The sequence below is a fragment of the Oncorhynchus kisutch genome, unplaced genomic scaffold (genome assembly GCF_002021735.2).
Source record: "Oncorhynchus kisutch isolate 150728-3 unplaced genomic scaffold, Okis_V2 scaffold534, whole genome shotgun sequence".
In the NCBI taxonomy this organism is placed as follows: Eukaryota; Metazoa; Chordata; class Actinopteri; order Salmoniformes; family Salmonidae; genus Oncorhynchus; species Oncorhynchus kisutch.
In genome coordinates this window covers 102,554-128,390 of record NW_022262479.1, presented here as the reverse complement: position 1 = coordinate 128,390, position 25,837 = coordinate 102,554, and the positions used below count along the sequence as shown (strand labels likewise).

General features: G+C 44.3%; 2 protein-coding genes across 3 annotated transcripts; one reads left to right on the top strand and one right to left on the bottom strand.

The window, feature by feature from the left end:
- Positions 1-160: 160 nt before the first annotated feature.
- Positions 161-3,302, top strand: LOC109871997 (coagulation factor XIII B chain-like). 2 transcript variants are annotated; one of them, XM_020463064.2, is made up of 6 exons: positions 161-300; positions 564-755; positions 978-1,154; positions 2,089-2,214; positions 2,472-2,497; positions 2,583-3,302. In XM_020463064.2, exons 1-5 carry the CDS (start codon positions 240-242, stop codon positions 2,492-2,494), a joined length of 579 nt encoding a protein of 192 aa, XP_020318653.2. In that variant the 5' UTR covers positions 161-239; the 3' UTR covers positions 2,495-2,497; positions 2,583-3,302. The 2 variants fall into 2 exon arrangements, with proteins under 2 accessions (XP_020318653.2, XP_020318652.2); XM_020463063.2 differs by having other exon boundaries at positions 168-300; positions 2,443-2,497.
- A 2,380-nt stretch (positions 3,303-5,682) lies between these two features.
- zbtb41 (zinc finger and BTB domain containing 41) lies at positions 5,683-25,363 on the bottom strand. The gene is made up of 11 exons (XM_020463234.2): positions 25,020-25,363; positions 23,279-24,536; positions 21,831-22,038; positions 20,849-20,918; positions 17,522-17,669; positions 16,194-16,323; positions 12,985-13,080; positions 12,649-12,755; positions 12,368-12,473; positions 11,499-11,587; positions 5,683-8,441 (listed from the first exon to the last, which is right to left on the bottom strand). The coding sequence occupies exons 2-11, from the start codon at positions 24,504-24,506 to the stop codon at positions 7,789-7,791; spliced, it is 2,835 nt and encodes a 944-aa protein (XP_020318823.1). The 5' UTR covers positions 24,507-24,536; positions 25,020-25,363; the 3' UTR covers positions 5,683-7,788.
- Positions 25,364-25,837: the final 474 nt, after the last annotated feature.

Genomic DNA, 25,837 nt, shown 5'->3' with positions numbered 1-25,837 from the left:
CCTTAGTTCATTACATGAACAATGACAATAATTAAATGTTAATTAATTCACTTTTTTTCCACTGTAATAAAAAGCCTTAATTGTGACATCTTGTATTTTTCCACAGTGCTGCCCAAAGGCACAAGTTTAAGATCCACCCCTGACAATAATTACCTTGGTTGAATTTAAAAAGCCCCAACTCAGACGCAGACTCCAGTTAATTCATTTCTCAGTGTACATGTAACACCAGAGGACAGAGAATGAAGGAAATACCACTGTCTGTGATTATTGTACTACACATCTGGTCCTACGGTGTTAAAGGTAAGACATTTTGATAAACACTAACTATTCATTCAATGAAGATTGCGTTTAGTATTCTTTACACATTCAAGGAGTTGTGAGCACTGATGTTTTATAGGCAGTGCCTATATGTGGTGTAACGTGTAACTAATAAAAAGGCCTAGTACAGGGCAGAAACACTCATCTATACATTCCTTATCCAAGATACACTGTATTTGTTGAACAAAGGTCATTGTGCAGACAGATGATGCATAACAATAAATGTATTTTCTGTCATTTTCCAGCTCAAGAATCTGGAAAAGGCTGTCAAAGACCCCAACTGGACAATGGCTTTGTTGACCCGGAGCAGAACATGTACCAGGATGGCATGACTTTGACTTATGCCTGCGATAAAGGTCTGAAAACACCAATGGAAGGCTGGTGGGGGATGATTACATGTGAGAATGGTAGATGGTCTGATACTCCTCTGTGTACGGGTAAGTACTGTCTGCTCTAACCTTGATCTATAGCAAAGGGGCGTATGTAAGAGTGGTGTAAAAACTCAGAAAACTATCCCTTTCGGTACAGGAAAGAGGGGATGTTGGTGTGACAGGACATGTGATACACTTGTGTTGTGAACAACGTTCAGTACTATCATCTCTTGTACTTCGTTGTCCTTTATTCGCTTACTAATCATTGTTTGTACTGTATCTTCACAGCCAGTCGTTCTTGTGATGCACCTCCTCAAGTGAACCATGCAACCGTTGTTCAACAATATCATAACAACTTTAGTAATGGATCAAAAGTGGTTTATAAATGTAAAAGATCCTACATAATGGAAGGGAAAGCAGATGTAGTCTGCCTTTTAGGAGAATGGACCTCCGCCCCCACATGCAGTGAGTACTGACTTAAAGGGATTGCGCCAGATTTGGGCAAATAAGCCCTGTTCCTGCTTACCCTGAGTGAGATGAACTTGAGCATGCTATCCGTTCCGGTAGACTTCCAGTTATTGACTCGCACAACTACCCTTGTCTTCCTTCATTCTGGACGCAGAGATATACCATTTTTAACCATTACTTCATCTTGATTTGGGTAAATCGAAGCAGGGCTTAAAATCTCACACAATCCCTTTAAGATCCAACTGATTTCTGTTTTCTGACATCTGTACTGCATTTTTTGTGTCACTACTGAAGAGAGCAGTACAGTATTGACTTTGAGCTTCAGTCCAGAGTCCTCCAGAAACCAGAAGGTTTCTAATAATATAACATAATTACGTGTTTAAAACAGACCATAAGCCTTGCTTCCGTTTCGTTGAAAAGTCAAAAGTGAGCAAATAACATTTCATGTAATAATCACATGTATCTCTTAATCTGAAATCTAATCACATTATTGGTTAAGTACACATATTTGTAGATGTTATCACATGTTATTGGTCAAGTACACATATTTTTAGATGTTATCACATGTGCAGCGAAATGCTTGTGTTTCTAGCTCCAACAGGGTAGTAATACATGGCATTAAAACCAATTAAAATAAATAACAATACACACATAATCCAGAAAAATAAAGAAATTAAGAAATATCAGAACAATATTTTTTTAATACGCTGCTATACTGTAAAGCTTAGCTTGGTCATTCATTAAAGACATAATAGGAATGTATTGGTACATTTTGAAAGGGTCATTTCGCAGCCTTCCTTGCTGAAATCTAACCTAATGCAGGTAAAGTCAATAACAACACATGCAACCTGTGGAAAACATTTATTTCTGCTTGCTGATTTCAATCTTTTACCAGATTCATTTTCACACCTACCATAACGCTCTCCAACAGGTCATGAGGCCTTACGGAAGTGTAGGGACAACGAGTTTCAGTGCAGTAACAGAAGGTGTATACCGACCATCTGGAGGTGTGACAAAGATGACGACTGTTCCGACAACAGCGATGAGGAAAACTGTGGTAAGTCAAAAACAAAAAACTTTTCTGAAATCTTCCAATTGCCTAGATACCTTAATATGCTAATTTAGCGAGAGGGGAAGGGAAGGTCTCGGAAGGGAAGGTCTCGGGGGCTTTTCTTCCTCTATGGACCTGTTTTATCTCAGTCATTCTCAGTAGGTGTATTTTGTCTCTTAGTTACAATAGTTGTACTTAAATAAATGTTACAGTAGGCCTATTTTTGTCTCTCAGAATATGAACTACCATGTCATCCCATTCAGGTTATGAAAATGTAGATCCATAATGGGTACGTTTTTCGTGCATCCCTACACGGTGGATTACAAAACTTGTAAGAGTTTACAGTATTAAAAATATTATGATTTTTATTTCAGGTTGTTCATGATGAAGATGTGACTTACCGAAAGACCCGAGGATGGATAATACCTTGTCCAGTTGTTCACATATTACAACATATGTGTATTTTCTTAACAGGGCTAGGAACAGCAAATCACCCGAAGAGAGGAAAAGAAAAATAGATAGTTTAGGATAAAACTGATAAATGTAGCTTTTACATTTGGGTCATGATATAGAAAATGATTTACAGCACAAGAGGTTCAAAATTCAAAAGACACTCGCACATCTAAACAGTCTTTTTTTGCAGGTGCATGGTAACAGTTGAACAAGATGAAGGAAAAAGGAAACCGCACACTGCTCTTGATAGTATCACTGATCTTTAATGAGCTTTACGTATCGGCCTCACGGCCTTCGTCAGGGCTTTTAGCACAAGGGGTTAAAATGGAGGGGAGCAGAGTAGGGTTCCATCATGACCGATCTTCATCATCTTAGGACTGGATAGAGCCTCCTGGGTGGCGCAGTGGTCTAAGGCTGTGCCAGTAGATATCCTGGTTCGAGTCCAGGCTCTGTCGCAGCCGCCCAGCCGGCAGGGATGTTCTTGTACCGTTGTGCTCGAATGACTCCTGTGGTGGGATGAGTGCAATGCATGCTGACATGATCACTAGGTGTGCAATAGTAAAGAACTGCTCATGACTGGATTACATTTGGAAACAACAATCTGAAACTGTCAATAAATGAATATGTATGTGGGACACTGATCCTCCTGTATCCTCTTTATTTAGAGGTTGAATTGGACAGAAGTTGAGTTTATTTAGAGGTTGAATTGGACAGACAGAAAGAAGTAAAGTTTATTTAGAGGTTGTATTGGACAGAGAGAGAAGTCGAGTTGATTTAGAGGTTGTATTAGACAGAGAGAGAAGTCAAGTTTATTTAGAGGTTGAATTGGACAGACAGAAAGAAGTCAAGTTTATTTAGAGGTTGTATTGGACAGAGAGAGAAGTCGAGTTGATTTAGAGGTTGTATTAGACAGAGAGAGAAGTCAAGTTTATTTAGAGGTTGTATTGGACAGACAGAAAGAAGTCAAGTTTATTTAGAGGTTGTATTGGACAGAGAGAGAAGTCGAGTTGATTTAGAGGTTGTATTGGACAGTCAGAGAGAAGTCGAGGTTAAGTCGGGTATGTGCTGACCAACTGGCAGGTGTCTTCACTGACATTTTCAACATGTCCCTGATTGAGTCTGTAATACCAACATGTTTCAAGCAGACCACCATAGTCCCTGTGCCCAAGAACACAAAGGCAACCTGCCTAAATGACTACAGACCTGTAGCCATGAAGTGCTTTGAAAGGTTGGTAATGACTCACATCAACACTATTATCCCAGAAACCCTAGACCCACTCCAATTTGAATACCGCCTAAACAGATCCACAGATGATGCAATCTCTATTGCACTCCACACTGCCCTTTCCCACCTGGACAAAAGGAACACTTATGTTAGAATGCTATTTATTGACTACAGCTCAGCGTTCAACACCATAGTGCCCTCAAAGCTCATCACTAAGCTAAGGATCCTGGGACTAAACACCTCCCTCTGCAACTGGATCCTGGATTTCCTGACGGGCCGCCCCCAGATGGTGAGGGTAGGTAGCAACACATCTGCCACACTGATCCTCAACGCTGGAGCTCCCCAGGGCTGCGTGTTCAGTCAAATCAAATCAAATGTATTTATATAGCCCTTCGTACATCAGCTGATATCTCAAAGTGCTGTACAGAAACCCAGCCTAAAACCCCAAACAGCAAGCAATGCAGGTGTAGAAGCACGGTGGCTAGGAAAAATTCCCTAGAAAGGCCAAAACCTAGGAAGAAACCTAGAGAGGAACCAGGCTATGTGGGGTGGCCAGTCCTCTTCTGGCTGTGCCGGGTGGAGATTATAACAGAACATGGCCAAGATGTTCAAATGTTCATAAATGACCAGCATGGTCGAATAATAATAAGGCAGAACAGTTGAAACTGGAGCAGCAGCACGGCCAGGTGGACTGGGGACAGCAAGGAGTCATCATGTCAGGTAGTCCTGGGGCATGGTCCTAGGGCTCAGGTCCTCCGAGAGAGAGAAAGAAAGAGAGAAGGAGAGAATTAGAGAACGCACACTTAGATTCACACAGGACACCGAATAGGACAGGAGAAGTACTCCAGATATTACAGACTGTCAGAGACCTGGCCGGGTGGTGCCAGAATAACAACATATCCCTCAATGTAACCAAGACTAAGGAGATGATTGTGGACTACAAGAAGAGGAGGACCGGGCACGCCCCCATTCTCATCGACGGGGCTGTAGTGGAGCAGGCTGAGAGCTTTAAGTTCCTTGGTGTCCACATCAACAACAAACTAGAATGGTCCAAACACACCAAGACAGTCGTGAAGAGGGGACAACTAAGCCTATTCCCCCCCAGGAAACTAAAAAGATTTGGCATGGGTCCTGAGATCCTCAAAAGGTTCTACAGCTGCAACATCGAGAGCACTGACTGGTGGCATCACTGCCTGGTACGGAAATTGCTCGGCCTCTGACCACAAGGCACTACAGAGGGTAGTGCGTACAGCCCAGTACATCACTGGGGCTCAGCTGCCTGCCATCCAGGACCTCTACACCAGGCGGTGTCAGAGGAAGGCCCTAAAGACCCCAGCCACCCCAGTCATAGACTGTTCTCTCTATTACCGCATGGCAAGCGGTACCGGAGTGCCAAGTCTCGGACAAAAAGGCTTCTCAACAGTTTTTACCCAAAGCCATAAGACTCCTGAACAGGTAATCAAATGGCTACCCGGACTATTTGCATTGTGTATAGTCACTTAACAATATCTACATGTACATACTCCCTCAATCAGCCTGACTAACCGGTGTCTGTATGTAGCCTCGCTACTTTTATAGCCTCGCTACTGTTAGTTTTCACTGTCTTTTTACTGTTGTTTTTATTTCCTTACTTACCTATTATTCACCTAATACCTTTTTTGCACTATTGGTTAGAGCCTGTAAAAAGCATTTCACTGTAAGGTCTACACCTGTTGTATTCAGCATTTCACTGTAAGGTCTACACCTGTTGTATTCGGTGCACGTGACAAATTAACATTGATTTGATGTAGAGGTTGTATTAGACAGACAGAGAGAAGTCAAGTTTATTTAGAGGTTGTATTGGATAGACAGAGAGAAATCAAGTTTATTTAGAGGTTGTATTGGATAGACAGAGGAAAGTCAAGTTTATTTAGAGGTTGTATTGGATAGACAGAGGAAAGTTCAGTTTATTTAGAGGTTATATTGGATAGACAGAGAGAAGTCAAGATTATTTAAGCAATAAGGCTTGAGGGGGTGTGGTATATGGCCAATATACCACGGCTAAGGGCTGTTCTTATGCACAATGCAACGCAGAGTGCCTGGATACAGCCCTTAGCCACGGTATATTGGCCATATACCACATATCCCTGAGGTGCCTTATTGCTATTATAAACTGGTAACCAACATAATTAGACCAGTAAAAATAAATGTTTTGTCATACCCATGATATACCATGGCTTTCAGCCAATCAGCATTCAGGGCTCGAACCACCCGGTTTATAATGCACATTAATGAACATGGTGATCCCCTATAAGGCAACATATACATCCCCATAAGGACAGTACATCCCCATAAGGACAGAAACCTATCATAAGTATCAAGCGTCTCAGAGTAGAAGTGCTGATTTAGAATCAGTTTTGCCTTTTAGATCGTAATGAATAAGATTACATGGACGGAAGGATGGCCTGATCCTAGATCAGGGTGTTTTATACATACTACCCAGGCTGTTCCCTCCTGTCCATTGTGAAAGAAACATGATATACATAATATACAGAATACTTTAAGATTGATTCAGACGTGGTTGACCTCATGATACACGGATTAAACAGCCCTTTCTAGTTTTGAGGAGCCTGCTGGGTGTTGGGACGTCACCCCTAGACGCATTGCATTTCCCCCACTGATGGTGTATTTGGTTATGGTTACTATTGGGGGAGGGGAATCTGATCCTAGATCTGTACAGGGGAAACTTCGTCCCGGAGCAACAGGCTGACAACACCATGATTGATTGTTACTCTAAAATTCTGTGGTAACTGGTATAAGAAACGTGGAATATTATGGAACTTGATTTGCATGGGGTAAATGTGTTGTATAATACGTGTATAATAATTCAATTTAAATTGTGAATAAATAGCCAGATTACACCTGTAAGATTCAGACATACAGCCAGCTATTTGGAAATGAGACATCCTGTTCTGGAATGACCTTTTGTAATCAATCAGGCTCCTGTCACATTTATGATCTCTGGAATGACAGAGATCTTAGGCTTTTGTGTGACAAGAGAAACTTTTTTTAAAAGTGCTCTTTGAACTATAAAATATGATGAAAGACTTGGGGCTCAATCAAGGTGGTGCAACGTTTGGACGATCGCAGATATAAATATCACAAATGGAGCTGATGAGATTCCCTGTTCCACACGGCTGACAACTAGACCTGTTCGACACCATCTGTTTCTATCAGAGCGTTCGCCCCTGAATAAGCTGCAGAGGTTAAAAGAGCAGGACGATCGCATTTTATTTTAAGTATAGCTACATAAAAACTTCATAACCCATAGATAACCCATTCATAACAGATTCATAACCCATTCATAACAGATTCATAACCCATTCCTAAACTATACATAAGCCATGCATAACCCATTCATAACCCATTCATAAACTATACATAACCCATACATAACCCATACATAAGCCATTCATAACCCATTCATAACCTATACATAAGCCATTCATAACCCATTCATAACCCATTCATAACCCATTCATAACCTGTACATAACCCATACATAACCCATACATAACCCATTCATAACCCATACATAAGCCATTCATAACCCATTCATAAACTATACATAACCCATTCATAACCCATACATAAGCCATGCATAAGCAGGGCAAGAGCATTTTGTGAATGCTTATGTTAACAACCGTACCCTTCAAATAAACGTTACCTCTATGGGCTCATACAGTTTCGTAAGGGTTATAAATGTGTACTGTATGGGTTATAAATGTGTACTGTATGGGTTATAAATGTGTACTGTATGGGTTATAAATGTGTACTGTATGGGTTATAAATGTGTTATAATGTCCTTATGTCGGTACCCTTTAAATAAAATGTTGCCAAAAGGGAAGTATAGAGAGGCATTATCAATGGGTGACGTGGTCCGAGTTGGAGATGTTCTGGACGGGGGTGGCAGAGTCCAGGCCCAGCAGGGTGCCCAGGTACGACTGATCCCTGGGGTCCAACATCTGGTCAGGCTGCACCGGGTGAACAATGTTGGCCGGCTGGGGGGTAAGCGTGTACTTCTCCAGGAACGCCAGCTCTGTGGCAGTCTGGTACCCCCCAGCTGTCTGCTGCTGCCCCTGACCTTGGGGCGGGCAGGTTACGTGTCCCCTCAGGTCACCCTGTACCCCCGAGACCACCCTGGGCATCTGGACGGGCACCAGCGTGACAGGCACACACACATCGGAGGGGACGTTCTGGAGAACGGTCTTCGGTTCAGCCCGGTACACTTTGGAGGGGCCGTGGGTATTATAAGGCAGAGTCACCATCTTATCCTCTGTCAGCACCACCGGAGGCTGCTGGCGGTGCTGCTGCTGGTGGTGCTGCTGCTGCTCAGTGGACTTAGCACCGTGTACATGGTCCATATGATACTTCAGCTTGTCTTTCCTCTTAAAGGTGGCACTGCAGTGTGGGCAGTTAAAGGGGCGGGCATCCGAGTGGATCACCATGTGCTTGGTGAGGGTCTTCTTAATGCGGAACGTCTGTTGGCACACGGGGCATCGGTAAGGTTTTTCACCTAGCAGAAGACATGACGGAAGTTAGTTGGGCAAACATAGTATTACAATTAGAGGGAAAAGGGGGAGGGGGAGGTAGAGGGGTGGGGAGGTAGAGGGATGGGGAGGTAGAGGGGGGTAGAGGGGAGGGTGGAGGTAGAGGAGATAGAGGGGAGGTAGAGGGAGGGTGGAGGTAGAGGGGGGTAGAGGGGAGGGTGGAGGTAGAGGAGATGGGGGGTAGAGGGAGGGTAGAGGTAGAGGGGGGTAGAAGGGAGGGTGGAGATAGAGGAGATAGAGGGGAGGTAGAGGGGAGATAGAGGGGAGGTAGAGGGAGATAGAGGGGAGGGTGGAGGTAGGGGGTAGAGGGGAGGGTGGAGGTAGAGGAGATGGGGGGTAGAGGGAGGGTAGAGGTAGAGGGGGGTAGAAGGGAGGGTGGAGATAGAGGAGATAGAGGGGAGGTAGAGGGGAGATAGAGGGGAGGTAGAGGGAGATAGAGGGGAGGGTGGAGGTAGGGGGTAGAGGGGAGGGTGGAGGTAGAGGAGATAGAGGGGAGGTAGAGGGGAGATAGAGGGGAGGTAGAGGGAGATAGAGGGGAGGGTGGAGGTAGAGGAGATAGAGGGGAGGTAGAGGGGAGGGGGAGATAGAGGGGGGGTAGAGGGGAGGTAGAGTGGAGGGTGGAGGTTGAGGAGATAGAGGGGAGGTAGAGGGGAGGGTGGAGGTAGAAGAGATAAAGGGGAGGTAGAGGGGAGGGTGGAGGTTGAGGAGATAGAGGGGAGGTAGAGGGGAGGGTGGAGGTAGAAGAGATAAAGGGGAGGTAGAGGGGAGGGTGGAGGTTGAGGAGATAGAGGGGAGGTAGAGGAGGGGGTAGAGTGGAGGGTGGAGGTTGAGGAGATAGAGGGGGGTAGAGGGGAGGTAGAGTGGAGGGTGGAGGTTGAGGAGATAGAGGGGAGGTAGACGGGAGGTAGAGTGGAGGGTGAAGGTTGAGGACATAGAGGGGAGGTAGAGGAGGGGGTAGAGGGGAGATAGAGGGGAGATGGGAGGTAGAAGAGATAGAGGGGAGGTAGAGGGGAGGTAGAGGGGAGGGTGGAGGTTGAGGAGATAAAGGGGAGGCAGAGGGGAGGTAGAGGGGAGGTAGAGGGGAGGGTGGAGGTAGAGGAGATAGAGGGGGGTAGAGGGGAGGGTGGAGGTAGAGGAGATAGAGGGGAGGTAGACGGGAGGGTGGATGTTGAGGAGATAGAGGGGAGGTAGAGGGGATAGAGGGGAGGTAGAGGGGAGGGTGGAGGTTGAGGAGATAGAGGGGAGGGTGGAGGTAGAGAAGATAGAGGGGAGGTAGAGGGGAGATAGAGGGGAGGTAGAGGGAGATAGAGGGGAGGGTGGAGGTAGAGGAGATAGAGGGGAGGTAGAGGGGAGGGGGAGATAGAGGGGGGGTAGAGGGGAGGGTGGAGGTAGAGGAGATAGAGGGGAGGTAGAGGGAGGGTGGAGGTAGAGGAGATAGAGGGGAGGTAGAGGGGAGGTAGAGTGGAGGGTGGAGGTTGAGGAGATAGAGGGGAGGTAGAGGGGAGATAGAGGGGAGGTAGAGGGAGATAGAGGGGAGGGTGGAGGTAGGGGGTAGAGGGGAGGGTGGAGGTTGAGGAGATAGAGGGGAGGTAGAGGGGAGGGTGGAGGTAGAAGAGATAAAGGGGAGGTAGAGGGGAGGGTGAAGGTTGAGGAGATAGAGTGGAGGTAGAGGGAGGGTGGAGGTAGAGGAGATAGAGGGGAGGTAGAGGGGAGGGGGAGATAGAGGGGGGGTAGAGGGGAGGGTGGAGGTAGAGGAGATAGAGGGGAGGTAGAGGGAGGGTGGAGGTAGAGGAGATAGAGGGGAGGTAGAGGGGAGGTAGAGTGGAGGGTGGAGGTTGAGGAGATAGAGGGGAGGTAGAGGGGAGATAGAGGGGAGGTAGAGGGAGATAGAGGGGAGGGTGGAGGTAGGGGGTAGAGGGGAGGGTGGAGGTAGAGGAGATGGGGGGTAGAGGGAGGGTAGAGGTAGAGGGGGGTAGAAGGGAGGGTGGAGATAGAGGAGATAGAGGGGAGGTAGAGGGGAGATAGAGGGGAGGTAGAGGGAGATAGAGGGGAGGGTGGAGGTAGGGGGTAGAGGGGAGGGTGGAGGTAGAGGAGATAGAGGGGAGGTAGAGGGGAGATAGAGGGGAGGTAGAGGGAGATAGAGGGGAGGGTGGAGGTAGAGGAGATAGAGGGGAGGTAGAGGGGAGGGGGAGATAGAGGGGGGGTAGAGGGGAGGTAGAGGGGAGGTAGAGTGGAGGGTGGAGGTTGAGGAGATAGAGGGGAGGTAGAGGGGAGGGTGGAGGTAGAAGAGATAAAGGGGAGGTAGAGGGGAGGGTGGAGGTTGAGGAGATAGAGGGGAGGTAGAGGGGAGGGTGGAGGTAGAAGAGATAAAGGGGAGGTAGAGGGGAGGGTGAAGGTTGAGGAGATAGAGTGGAGGTAGAGGAGGGGGTAGAGGGGAGATAGAGGGGAGATGGGAGGTAGAAGAGATAGAGGGGAGGTAGAGGGGAGGTAGAGGGGAGGGTGGAGGTTGAGGAGATAAAGGGGAGGCAGAGGGGAGGTAGAGGGGAGGTAGAGGGGAGGGTGGAGGTAGAGGAGATAGAGGGGGGTAGAGGGGAGGGTGGAGGTAGAGGAGATAGAGGGGAGGTAGACGGGAGGGTGGAGGTTGAGGAGATAGAGGGGAGGTAGAGGGGATAGAGGGGAGGTAGAGGGGAGGGTGGAGGTTGAGGAGATAGAGGGGAGGGTGGAGGTAGAGAAGATAGAGGGGGTAGAGGTTTTGTTGTGGCCCTTTGTCTGTAAAATAGTAAAAAAAAAACGTTTAAAAAACAGATGAAAAGCAGACATTCATTGAAGCGTGTGTATAGTGTGATGGCTGCTGGTCTAGGAAATGAAAGCAGGTTGGTATGTTGCCTGCCACACCTATCATTGTACATCTACGTCCACCAAATACATTTGGTCTGGATTAATATGTCAATAAACGCTGGATGTGAAAAGAAAGTTATGCTGACCAGGCAAACAGACATTCACAGCTTATATTGTCATCTTACCTGAGTGTGTTCTGAAGTGCATCTCCAGACTGGACTTCCCTTTGAACTCCTTCTTACAGACCTCACACTGATGCACAGCTGTTTTATACCTATAGAATCCACACACATGTTCCCAATGCTTAGTCTTTTTCACAAATAGTCAACTAGACACCATAGAAGACCTTCTTAAACATTTAAAAAATAAATATATATTTTTCATTTGACAAACACAGGGTTTGTTCCATCTGGGTTGTTGGGTTGATAAAATGTAGTATCAATCAAGTAATTATAATTATATAATTGTAATTATACCAGCGACAGCGAGTACAAGAAATTGAAACCAAAAAATAAATTTTCAACGTCTTTTCAACATCTTGTGCTCATAGGGTAGTCACATTAATACCAAAAAACTATATGACTGTATGTGTTTGACTGTCCAGATATGGAAGTCATGTACTGTGAATTTACTTTGTTTTATTGAATATCATGTGAAAATATGTTTCACTATGCAATTGTTGTTTGTCCAATGCTGTTTATTCTGCCTATTTTCAAGATCATTTAATAAAAAATTATATAAAAAATCCCTTTGGCGCCCTGGTGTGTCTAAATCCAGACTGACACTTTAAATCTAGAACATATTGGTCACGTTCCAGCATGACTACATTGCAGATGTTACGTTTCATCAACCAATGGTTAAATGCCACGTCATCAGATTGCTATATTATATGATGTAGTTAGCTGATATGTTAACACCTACTCAGTCGTTGTGGGATCTGACATGCATCTGCAATGTAGTCAACCGCGTTGTGAGATCTGAAATGCACCTGCAATGTAGTCAGCCTGGAACGCACCCATTCCCTCCATCTCCATCCACCATCAGGACCACTTACTTCTGCCACACCTTCTCTCCCAGGTGGACACTTTTGTAATGGACGGTCAGGTGATCATGACGTCTGAAACACTTCCCACACTCCTCACACTGGTGGGCTTTCTCCCCTGATAACAACCAAAGGGAGAGTCAATTCAATTATTATCCCCGTAAGACAATTCGTGTGCAGCGTAAAAACATACAAACAGGTCCAGGACCATGTATGAAGAAATAACCCAGGGGAACATTTGACTCTCTTTTGCACAGCTACGGAACATAACACGGAAGGTGTGTGTACTGTACCCGAGTGTATTTTCTGGTGTTTGGTCAGATGGTCGTGGCGTATGAACGTCTTTCCGCATTCGTCACACTCGTAGCGCTTGTCGTCGTGGTGGACTCGAAGATGAAGCCTATCAGAATAAAGTTTGGGGTTCAAGTTTTTAACAAATGTTAATATGCAATTAAAACAGGCCAACATTTGATTTATTTTGTATTAAATGATGACAAAATGATGATACAATTATTTTCTCTGGAGAAGACAAAAACTACCCAATAGAAACCTCATGAACATGGGAATCCACCCATAGGGTGATAGCCAATAAGAACTAGGTACGTCATGAACTGCCCAAGCATATTGACCTATAAGAGCTGCCGTGGCGGAAACTCTGTCCACAGATACTGCAGAGGTGAGGTTTCTCTCCGCTGTGAATCCGCAAATGTTCTCTCAACGTTGTCCTACGGACATAAAAAAGAATCACATTACAATCAATGGAGTTAGATTGATAGTAGACCAGTCACTAAAGTTGAGACTGTTACCATGTGAGCAGTGAGAGATAAGACACAATACCACTGTATGGTTCTGCTTTTCTTTTCTTAGTCAACCTTGAGTTTTTTTTCTTCGTGTTATGGAACGTAGCCCTGTTTCTTTGTGTTCTGGAACATAGCCCTGTCTCTTTGTGTTCTGGAACGTAGCCCTGTTTCTTTGTGTTCTGGAACGTAGCCCTGTCTCTTTGTGTTATGGAACGTAGCCCTGTCTCTTTGTGTTCTGGAACGTAGCCCTGTTTCTTTGTGTTCTGGAACGTAGCCCTGTTTCTTTGTGTTCTGGAACGTAGCCCTGTCTCTTTGTGTTGTGGAACGTAGCCCTGTTTCTTTGTGTTATGGAACGTAGCCCTGTCTCTTTGTGTTCTGGAACGTAGCCTTGTTTCTTTGTGTTCTGGAACATAGCCCTGTTTCTTTGTGTTCTGGAACATAGCCCTGTTTCTTTGTGTTCTGGAACATAGCCCTGTTTCTTTGTGTTCTGGAACATAGCCCTGTTTCTATGTGTTCTGGAACATAGCCCTGTTTCTTTGTGTTCTGGAACATAGCCCTGTTTCTTTGTGTTCTGGAACATAGCCCTGTTTCTCTGTGTTCTGGAACATAGCCCTGTTTCTTTGTGTTCTGGAACATAGCCCTGTTTCTTTGTGTTCTGGAACATAGCCCTGTTTCTTTGTGTTCTGGAACATAGCCCTGTTTCTTTGTGTTCTGGAACATAGCCCTGTTTCTTTGTGTTCTGGAACATAGCCCTGTTTCTTTGTGTTCTGGAACATAGCCCTGTTTTCTTTGTGTTCTGGAACGTAGCCCTGTTTCATTGTGTTCTGGAAAGTAGCCCTGTCTTTCATTTTTGTTCATTAATTTCACCTGTGTTCGTGTCTCACCTGGTCTCATCAGCTCCCAATTTAGTTCAGTTCTTTATGTTTGTGTAGTTGTGAGGTATTGTTTGTTTTTGACTGCCTGCCTGTGTTTGACCATTGCCTGCCTGTGTTTGACCTTTGCCTGCCTGTGTTTGACCTTTGCCTGCCTGTGACCACGGTTCCTGCCATCTGCGATGTCTCAATAAACATTTGCCGCGCTCTGCGCGTGAATCTACACCTTTTTCTCCCTGGGTATTCATTACAACCACCACCAAAAATACTTGTTAAAAAGAAATTGGTTAAAAGTTTTGTTAAAAGTTATAACATTAGTAGTTGTTGTGTAAAACAACATAGAAATTCAATGTAATCACACTTACATGTGCAGTATTCTAAGTACTGCTGTTTATTTTAGTTTTTTTTTTCATTTATAATTTTCCCACAACACAAAAAAAAGAACATCAACCAGCTAAACGACTACCGCCCCGTAGCACTCACATCCGTCATCATGAAGTGCTTTGAGAGACTAGTCAAGGACCATATCACCTCCACCCTACCTGACACCCTAGACCCACTCCAATTTGCTTACCGCCCAAATAGGTCCACAGACGATGCAATCTCAACCACACTGCACACTGCCCTAACCCATCTGGACAAGAGGAATACCTATGTGAGAATGCTGTTCATCGACTGCAGCTCGGCATTCAACACCATAGTACCCTCCAAGCTCGTCATCAAGCTCGAGACCCTGGGTCTCGACCCCGCCCTGTGCAACTGGGTACTGGACTTCCTGATGGGCCGCCCCCGGGTGGTGAGGGTAGGCAACAACATCTCCTCCCCGCTGATCCTCAACACTGGGGCCCCACAAGGGTGCGTTCTGAGCCCTCTCCTGTACTCCCTGTTCACCCACGACTGCGTGGCCACGCACGCCTCCAACTCAATCATCAAGTTTGCGGACGACACAACAGTGGTAGGCTTGATTACCAACAACGACGAGACGGCCTACAGGGAGGAGGTGAGGGCCCTCGGAGTGTGGTGTCAGGAAAATAACCTCACACTCAACGTCAACAAAACTAAGGAGATGATTGTGGACTTCAGGAAACAGCAGAGGGAACACCCCCCTATCCACATCGATGGAACAGTAGTGGAGAGGGTAGCAAGTTTTAAGTTCCTCGGCATACACATCACAGACAAACTGAATTGGTCCACTCACACAGACAGCATCGTGAAGAAGGTGCAGCAGCGCCTTTTCAACCTCAGGAGGCTGAAGAAATTCGGCTTGTCACCAAAAGCACTCACAAACTTCTACAGATGCACAATCGAGAGCATCCTGGCGGGCTGTATCACCGCCTGGTACGGCAACTGCTCCGCCCTCAACTGTAAGGCTCTCCAGAGGGTAGTGAGGTCTGCACAACGCATCACCGGGGGCAAACTACCTGCCCTCCAGGACACCTACACCACCCGATGTTACAGGAAGGCCATAAAGATCATCAAGGACATCAACCACCCGAGCCACTGCCTGTTCACCCCGCTATCATCCAGAAGGCGAGGTCAGTACAGGTGCATCGAAGCTGGGACCGAGACCCTGAAAAACAGCTTCTATCTCAAGGCCATCAGACTGTTAAACAGCCACCACTAACATTGAGTGGCTGCTGCCAACACACTGACAATGACACTGACTCAACTCCAGCCACTTTAATAATGGGAATTGATGGGAAATGATGTAAATATATCACTAGCCACTTTAAACAATGCTACCTTATATAATGTTACTTACCCTACATTATTAATCTCATATGCATACGTATATACTGTACTCTATATCATCGACTGCATCCTTATGTAATACATGTATCACTAGCCACTTTAACTGTGCCACTTTGTTTACATACTCATCTCATATGTATATACTGTACTCGATATCATCTACTGTATCTTGCCTATGCTGCTCTGTACCATCACTCATTCATATATCCTTATGTACATATTCTTTATCCCCTTACACTGTGTATAAGACAGTAGTTTTGGAATTGTTAGTTAGATTACTTGTTGGTTATTACTGCATTGTCGGAACTAGAAGCACAAGCATTTCGCTACACTCGCATTAACATCTGCTAACCATGTGTATGTGACAAATAAAATTTGATTTGATTTGATTTATTGTAGCTGTGACAATCCTACCTCTCCCTCACTGACTTCCCACAGATTAAGCAGGTCCATTTTCTCTTGCCCCCGTGTGTACATTCAATGTGCCTCTTCCTGTTACCCGTGTCGTTGAACTGGCGGCCACAGATGTCACATGGGAACGGACCTGTGGACAGAGTCAAAGGTCAATTCAATATCCCTGTGTCACAGCCTTACTTTGCAATCCAACATCAATATCTGATCATTGATTAACGTTAAGCTTCTACAAACTTGATAGCATTCTCTTCAATGATTATACAACCTTTTCCTTGACTCCCAATGTTTTTGAGGACAATAAACCCGAACGTGGTATTTCTATTTATTTTGGATCCCAATAGTTCCTGCCAAGGCAGCAGCTACTCTTCTCGGGGTGCAGCAACATTAAGGCAGTTTGTACCATTTTAAAAACATTACAATACATTCACAACAGATTTCACAACATATTAAGTGTGTTCCCTCAGGCCTGTACTCTACTACCACATATTTACATCACAAAATCCATGTGTGTATAGCGTGTGTGTATGCAGGTGTCTGTGCCTGTGTTTGTGTCTCTTCACAGCCTCCGCTGTTCCATAAGGTGTATTTTTATCTGTTTTTTAAATCTGCTTGCATCAGTTACTTGATGTGGAATAGAGTTCCATGTATTCATAGCTCTACGTAGTACTAGTCTATTCTGTGCTGCCCTGTTTGGAGCCAATTAAAATTTTCCTAAGTCTCTCATTGTGGCACCTTACCACACGACTGAACAGTAGTAGTCCAGATGTGGCAAAACTAGGGCCTGTGGAACCTGCCTTGTTGATAGTGCTGTTAAGAAGAAATATCGCCCAAAATGTAATTTAAGGTGCTCCAAAGCTTTTAACTGTCATTGTTTATATCATTTCATTTTTGTTTCATAGTATAGTTTCTTCTTTTTATTCAGTTTAGTCACATGATTTCTCAATTTTCAGTACGTAATGCCATACCTTTTGCCTCATCCCTCTCAACCATACAATTTTTTAAATTCCTCATCAATCCAATGGGATTCAACAGTGACACTTAGGGCATATAGTTATAACGTATTATTACTTGTTATAACCATGATAATGCTTTATACATTCACTTATAATATGTTACGCCTTTCAACTGGCTCAAAATGACAGATAATACGCGATTCATCATTTCACTAACACATATGTTCATTCATACTTATGACAAGGCGAATAAAGCATTACGACCCATTATAATGCATTATATCTGTACGGCCTAGAGTCAAGAGGTACAATACATTTATCTATTATCTAAATAGGTTGGATAAAAGCAATTAAATGACATTTCCCATTCATTACCTAAATGGTACTTTTCTTGATGCTTCAAGCGGGCAAACCTGGACTTGAAGTAGTCGTCGCAGAAGGCACATTTGAAGGGTCGGTCTTGCGTGTGTAGAATCATGTGCTCCTCCAGATGGGGTCTACGTGTGAAAGACTTGTGGCAGATCTGAACCAAGAAGAGCAGAGAGAGAAGATGACTCCAGAATACACTGAGTGTACATACAGAATACACTGACTGTACTTACAGAATACACTGACTGTACTTACAGAATACACTGACTGTACTTACAGAATACACTGGCTGTACATACAGAATACAGTGACTGTACTTACAGAATACACTGACTGTACTTACAGAATACACTGACTGTACTTACAGAATACACTGACTGTACTTACAGAATACACTGACTGTACTTACAGAATACACTGACTGTACTTACAGAATACACCGACTGTACTTACAGAATAGACTGACTGTACTTACAGAATACACTGACTGTACTTACAGAATACACTGACTGTACTTACAGAATACACTGACACCCTAGACCCACTCCCATTTGCTTACCGCCCAAATAGGTCCACAGACGATGCAATCTCAACCACACTGCACACTGCCCTAACCCATCTGGACAAGAGGAATACCTATGTGAGAATGCTGTTCATCGACTACAGCTCAGCATTTAACACCATAGTACCCTCCAAACTCGTCATCAAGCTCGAGACCCTGGGTCTCGACCCCGCCGAGTGCAACTGGGTACTGGACATCCTGACGGGCCGCCCCCAGGTGGTGAGGGTAGGTAACAACATCTCCACCCCGCTGATCCTCAACACTGGGGCCCCACAAGGGTGCGTTCTGAGCCCTCTCCTGTACTCCCTGTTCACCCATGACTGCATGGCCACGCACGCCTCCAACTCAATCATCAAGTTTGCGGACGACACAACAGTGGTAGGCTTGATTACCAACAACGACGAGACGGCCTACAGGGAGGAGGTGAGGGCCCTCGGAGTGTGGTGTCAGGAAAATAACCTCACACTCAACGTCAACAAAACTAAGGAGATGATTGTGGACTTCAGGAAACAGCAGAGGGAACACCCCCCTATCCACATCGATGGGACAGTAGTGGAGAGGGTAGTAAGTTTTAAGTTCCTCGGCGTACACATCACAGACAAACTGAATTGGTCCACCCACACAGACAGCATCGTGAAGAAGGCGCAACAGCGCCTCTTCAACCTCAGGAGGCTGAAGAAATTCAGCTTGTCACCAAAAGCACTCACAAACTTCTACAGATGCACAATCGAGAGCATCCTGTCGGGCTGTATCATCGCCTGGTACGGCAACTGCTCCGCCCACAACCGTAAGGCTCTCCAGAGGGTAGTGAGGTCTGCACAACGCATCACCGGGGGCAAACTACCTGCCCTCCAGGACACCTACACCACCCGATGTCACAGGAAGGCCATAAAGATCATCAAGGACAACAACCACCCGAGCCACTGCCTGTTCACCCCGCTATCATCCAGAAGGCGAGGTCAGTACAGGTGCATCAAAGCTGGGACCGAGAGACTGAAAAACAGCTTCTATCTCAAGGCCATCAGACTGTTAAACAGCCACCACTAACATTGAGTGGCTGCTGCCAACACACTGACTCAACTCCAGCCACTTTAATAATGGGAATTGATGGGAATTGAGGTAAAATATATCACTAGCCACTTTAAACAATGCTACTTAATATAATGTTTACATACCCTACATTATTCATCTCATATGTATACGTATATACTGTACTCTATATCATCTACTGCATCTTTATGTAATACATGTATCACTAGCCACTTTAAACTATGCCACTTTGTTTACATACCCTACATTACTCATCTCATATGTATATACTGTACTCGATACCATCTACTGAATCTTGCCTATGCCGCTCTGTACCATCACTCATTCATATATCTTTATGTACATATTCTTTATCCCTTTACACTTGTGTGTATAAGGTAGTAGTTTTGGAATTGTTAGTTACATTACTCGTTGGTTATTACTGCATTGTCAGAACTAGAAGCACAAGCATTTCGCTACACTCGCATTAACATCTGCTAACCATGTGTATGTGACAAATACAATTTGATTTGACTGTACTTACAGAATACACCGACTGTACTTACAGAATACACTGACTGTACTTACAGAATACACTGACTGTACTTACAGAATACACCGACTGTACTTACAGAATACACTGACTGTACTTACAGAATACACTGACTGTACTTACAGTGAATCATTCTGTGGACTATGTGTATCATTCTGTGGACTATGTGTATCATTCTGTGGACTATGTGTATCATTCTGTGGACTATGTATTATGTGATGTGTACAGATGTAGGATCTTAATATGAGCCAGTTCGCTACAGAAGGAAAGTAAATCCTGCCGCAACAGGAAATGTGAATTATTATGTGGATTATAATTAATGGGACACACATTCTTGTAGGGGTTGATACATTTTGCTATACTAAGGGAAAAATAAGTCTGACATTTCTATGTGGAAATTACAGACACCAGAAGTCCTTTTAAACCTCAAATACACTACAGGTTTTCAATTTCCTGCATTGCGTCTGTAGGTATATATTATAGAGTGGTCCTTGTGTGTAAATATTGCATCACCCATCTCATATGTATACACTGTATTCTATACTATGCCACTGTATCTTAGCCCTATGCCGCTCTGACATATGTGTATATATTGTTAATCCATTCCTTACTTTGATTTATGTGTATTTGGGGTAAATGTTGTGAAACTGTTAAGATACTACTTGTTAAATATTACTGCATTGTCAGAGCTAGAAACACAAGCATTTCCCTACACCCACATATAACATCTGCTTAACACGTGTATGTGACAAATTTGATTTGACTTGATTTGATTTTGACTCAACTTCTGAAAGACATCTCATTTCATATGGCTATGCAATGACGTCACTTGAACTTGATGAGCTAATGGTTGTGCAACTACCATGTGGCTCAGTTGATAGAGCACGGCGCTTGCAACGACAGGGTTGTGGGTTCGATTCCCACGGGGGGGGGACAAGTATGAAAAATGTATGCAAGTGTATTTGGATAAGAGCGTCTGCTAAATATTAAAACCAAACTTCTTAGGCTCAAAGTGTTGATATTGATCAGTGAGAGACATTCATATTATAAGGGCTCAATGTGAGTGATCCCTTCAAAATATGATTGTAGTCTGAATCTTGGGTCTAGCATTTTCTATACTGTGTCCGTTACAGGAAACATTTTCTTTTTTTGGATTGTGTTTCATAAAATAAAACAAGTCAAAGCTTACATCACACTTCCATCCATCGTTCTTCTTCCTCCTCATGGCCAGGAACTCCTGAATGTGATCCGGGTGGAACCTGAAAGCACAGTGGTAACACATAGTTAGTACACCCATGACTTCATTATTCATTCCTTTTCACTCTGTGGAGAGCAGAGGGCCTCCATATAAACACGCAGTACAACATTGACCTGTCTGGATCCCTTTGACACTGAACTATACTGTGACACGTGTCCACAAGGTGGTAAAGCAAATGATTTTAACTTTAAGTACACTACATAGAACTAAGTGAGAAAAGGACGCGACTGGTGGCCTACAGTGTAATCCATTTATCTCAATAAACTCTGTTTATCCCTGAAGAGCAATGAAATAATCCCCATTATAGAACTGCTAATAACATCTAGATCAGGGCATATAATGATCAACTCAGATTACTACTAACCAGAAACCCCTTTAATCTGAAAGACTACAAACAAACTTTAAACTTGGTTTCCTTGACCCAGATTAAGCCTAGTAATTGACTAAAACACACTTCCAATGGAGAATCTCCATTGATTGATTGTTAATCCAGGACTAGGCTTAATCTGGGTCTGGGAAACCAGCCCATAGTTTGGAAGGGCTGTTAATAAGGTTTAAATTCAACCACTAAATAAATATCCTCATCCTTTTTATTCATACGAACATGATTTTAATCATTTGAGTTTAGAGTGATTTTTTTTCCTAAAAGCTCAATTTTTAGGGATTTATAATCATCTAAATATATCACAGTGTAATGTGAATATCAGGGTTGGGGGTCAAGTCCATTTCAATTCAGTCAATTCGGGAAGTAAACTGTAATTCCTATTCCAATTCAAATGTTCCTCAAAGCTTCTCTATTAGAAAAATGTGGAATTGGAATTTCTGTTTACTTCCTGAATTGGCTGAATTGAAATGGAACTGACTCCAACCCTGGTGAACAGAGAATGATGATGGGACAGGAACGAAGGCTCGCCTTCTGACGTGTTTGGCGAGGGTCTTTTTGCTGGCGTGGAGCTTGTTGCAGAAGGAGCACTTGTGGTCCTTCTTCTGGAAGGGGGCGTCACTGGCGTGCTTCTTCTTGTGTACAGTGAGGTTCGACTTGGTGGAGTAACACTGCAGACACACGTCACACTGGAAAGGCTTCTCTCCCGTGTGTACCCTGGTGTGACTCTCATACTTCCCTATGGAAAATACAGAGAAAAACAGCATAATATTATGAGTTATAATAAAGTATTCGGTGCATGTTATGGCTAGGCTCAAAAGACAGATACAGTGGAGCACAACTGCAGCACAGATGACACAGTGACACAGATATTTCACTGGATGTTTAAATGTGAAGCATCGGCTTGGCATTTCCACTCATTACCAAATATGGTAGTGAGAGGAAGCCCAATGGCGGGCAGTGGGAGAAGATGGAGTTTGGCCGACATTCTGCAAATTTTCTCATTGATGAAACATTTGATCTCAATACAGTTTTCTGTTCCCAAAACTAGAATCGGTTATAGACAGAGTGGACAATTTTATTATTTTATTATTAAGTCAGTTAAGATTACAGGCTAGAAACAGTGGATTAACTGCCTTGTTCAGGGGTAGAACCACAGATTTTTACCATGTCACCTTTCGGTTACTGGCCCACCGCTCTAACCACTAAGCTACCTGCCAGACTAAGGATTATTGACTTTACTCTTCGCAAAAGTAAAAATAATAACGACGTTTAGGACTGCAAGTGTGAATTGAGTGATTGCACAAGCGCACTTCACAGAGTAGGTGTTCCCTAACGGAAATATGCAGATGATGCTAGAACGCGCCAATAGGATCTCGCTAGCTCGTGCTTTCCTCTGCCCACCTCCTTGCTTGTTCTGCCCACTATGGGGGCAGCAGGTAGCCTAGTGGTTAGAGCATTGGGCCAGTAACCAAAAGGTTTCTGGATCGAATCCCCAAGCCCCTGAAAAAGGTTAACCAAGTGTCATCGTAAATAAGAAGTTGTTCTTAACTGACTTGCCTAGTTTTAAAAAAAATGCTAATTTGTTTCAATTGGAAACAAAAGACTGTCTGTCTTGGTTTAGTTATAAAAAATATTTGACAGCAGTCCTTCAGGGCTTCCATGTCTGCTATTGAAAACGCCACTGAGTCACTTGATTGGCAGTCAAACAAATTAAGCCTACTACTTACTTCGTTGCTAAGAGAAGAGGACAAAAAACAGTGGTTGTTTAAATGTTGGTTATGTATTAATTATTTAATATATTATTATTGTTTAATATCTTATTATTATGTTGAATGTTGGTTATTGTTTTATTATTACGTTGTCATGTATGTTATTAATCAGTTGTTGTGTAATATCAGCTCAGAAACAACTGCCTACATAGATACAATGTAATCAGTGCAATACATTGAAATAACCTCTTTAAGGAGAGTACCTACCTGTGCGGTCAAAGGTCTTGTCACACTTGGGGCACTTGAGCGTCTTCTTGCTTACGCTCTGGATGATGACAGGAGCCAGTCCCTCTGGGTACACTGCTCCATAGTTAGAACCATTGGCAGCCTGACTATATACCTCCACCTCATTGACTGTGTGGTGTTCAGTTGTCTCCACCTCTGAACTCTCACCGCTCTCTCTTGCTCTCCGTACTAACGCACTTTGACATTCCTCCACCATCTCCTCCTCCTCCCTCTCCTCTTCCGCCTCCTCACCCTCGGTTGGGGTGAGTGCATCACCTGTGTCGGATATGTGCTTTGGTTTTCTCCCATCTTCTTCTTCTTCCTCGTCGTCTTCCTCTGTGGTGGTTGGGTCTCGACTAGCGGGGTCTTGATGTAGCGTCCCCTCTATTGCGCCGGAGCTGTCCGCGTCCCCTCTCTCCAATTTAGCGGGAACTCTCCTCCTGCGGGCAGACCTCCGGGTCGTGGTTACCATGGTAGTAACCTCTTGATTGACCACCTTTTCTCTGGCGTCTACCTCGGTGTTGCTACTGTGGTTCCTGTTTAAATGGTTCTCCAGAGACTTCTTGTAGCAAAATGTGCGGCTGCAGAACGAACAATGGTGGGCACCAGAATGGACTGGGCTTTGGACCCCGACACAGTCCGATGGAAGGTCAGAAGCTATAGAGGTCTTCTCTGAGCTTGGTTCCCCCACGGACTTAACCTCCACTCGGGCAAGCGCTGGCCGGCCATCCCCCTCTCCTGCCAGGAGCTTCACTACATCCATCATGTCCAGGAAGCCGGCCGCTTCAGTCAGGGCAGGGACCTCGCTCTCGGGAATGACGCACTCGGCCGTGTAAAGGAGGTGCAGTAAGTGTTGGAACACGGAATCCTCCACGTGGTCGAGAATCACGTGATCGGCGGTTGGGTTTTTGGTCAGCTCGGCGTGGAAGTAGCTGCTACCGTGCGCCAACATGGCTTTGTGGGCCCTGTAGCGCTTCCCGCCCACACTGACGGAGATGTCGCAGAACCTCTGCTTCGTTCGGTCCTCGTTTAGAAACTTGAGGAGGTTGTCGCCATGCTGCATCATGGTCAGGTGCCTCTTTTGTGATGGAGGAACTGTCTCTGAGTCAGTCATGGTATTGTCCAGTGAGTCAATTTGCCCACTGGCACTAGCACGGACCTTTCCTCTTCTCTTTGGGGGTTGAGGTTGGTTGGGTTTTCTCGTCATCATTATGTTAAATGGGGAACCATTCAAAGAGTTCTGAAAAACAGACATAATTTCAAGAAACATCCTATGTCAGTAGAAAGTTATGTTGTACATATGTTATTACACAGCCTGTAAGGCAAGGTGAGAGGTAAAGACAGATGTAGCTTATAGATGCAGCTGATTATACGTGTATACGTTACTGTTATAGCCAGCCTTTGATATTTTGGCTAATGTTTTGTGAAAGCCAATGTATGCAGTGACATGGGTGTATCAACAACTCAACCGCTGACAACGTTGTTATATCGCAAATTCGAGCCAACGTAGCATGCAGCCAACTCAATTCAGTTTTGATGTGCATCAGCAGTTGGCTACAATGTTGCAGTCTCAAATTCGCTATCCACCTCAAGGACCCCTATGTTATGGTCTGTACAACAGCCCCCCCACCCCCACACCCCCCGAAGAGGAGAACGTTGACAAACGACCCTTACTGCCCCTTTGGGAAAGCATTCGTGCAAGTGAAATAATTTTCAAACCTACCTTAGAAGTGTAAGCACGCTAAGAAAAAAAACGAAATACATTTGTACATCTCTACTCTGAGATAAATAGAAAAATGACAATTTCCTGAATATCGCAAAACGCCCCACCTTCACATTCTTGGGGAAACGTCGCAAACAAACAACGCGCTCGTTCATTGGCTGTTTCAGCTTTTGTCCTCGAGCCCTTTGTGTAACAGTAATCAGAGAGAAATGTCACACAAAAAGCCGACAGAAACCCTTTGATATTTCTCTCATATTTATGCAGGTACGTGTAAATTGTTTTAAACGGTAACAGCCTTTGTGTGCTTTGGGTTCCTTGATAAAAGGTGAAGAATGTGCTGAACTGTATCACATGATTCGCCTATGCGAATTTATAGTCTATGTGGCATTGTGGGTATTGTAGTGAAATACGACCTAGGGAACCTGTATAGAGAGTTGTAGGATGAAAGGACTGTGAACGTCTTCATCTAACAGTCTCACAGTCATAACCCACTTAAAAACGAATAGAGGAGAATAATAAAAAATGTTGATTAGGAAAATGAATGATTGGAAACCCATGATAATAATCAAACCGTTCCTCAAACTGGTCTTCAACAGTATAGACTTCTTTAATGTTCTGCTCTTATTCACCCTTGTTTAAATGACCTACTTGCAATTTGGATTACGACATGTTATTTCAATACATTAGACAACGTCATAATGTAATAATAATAATTGACATAATGTCATAATGTCAGCGTCAACACCGATCAGTGAATCAGCATCAACAAGTATGGCATGTAAAATCAATACCTCTGTGAGATTTACTGACATCATGCA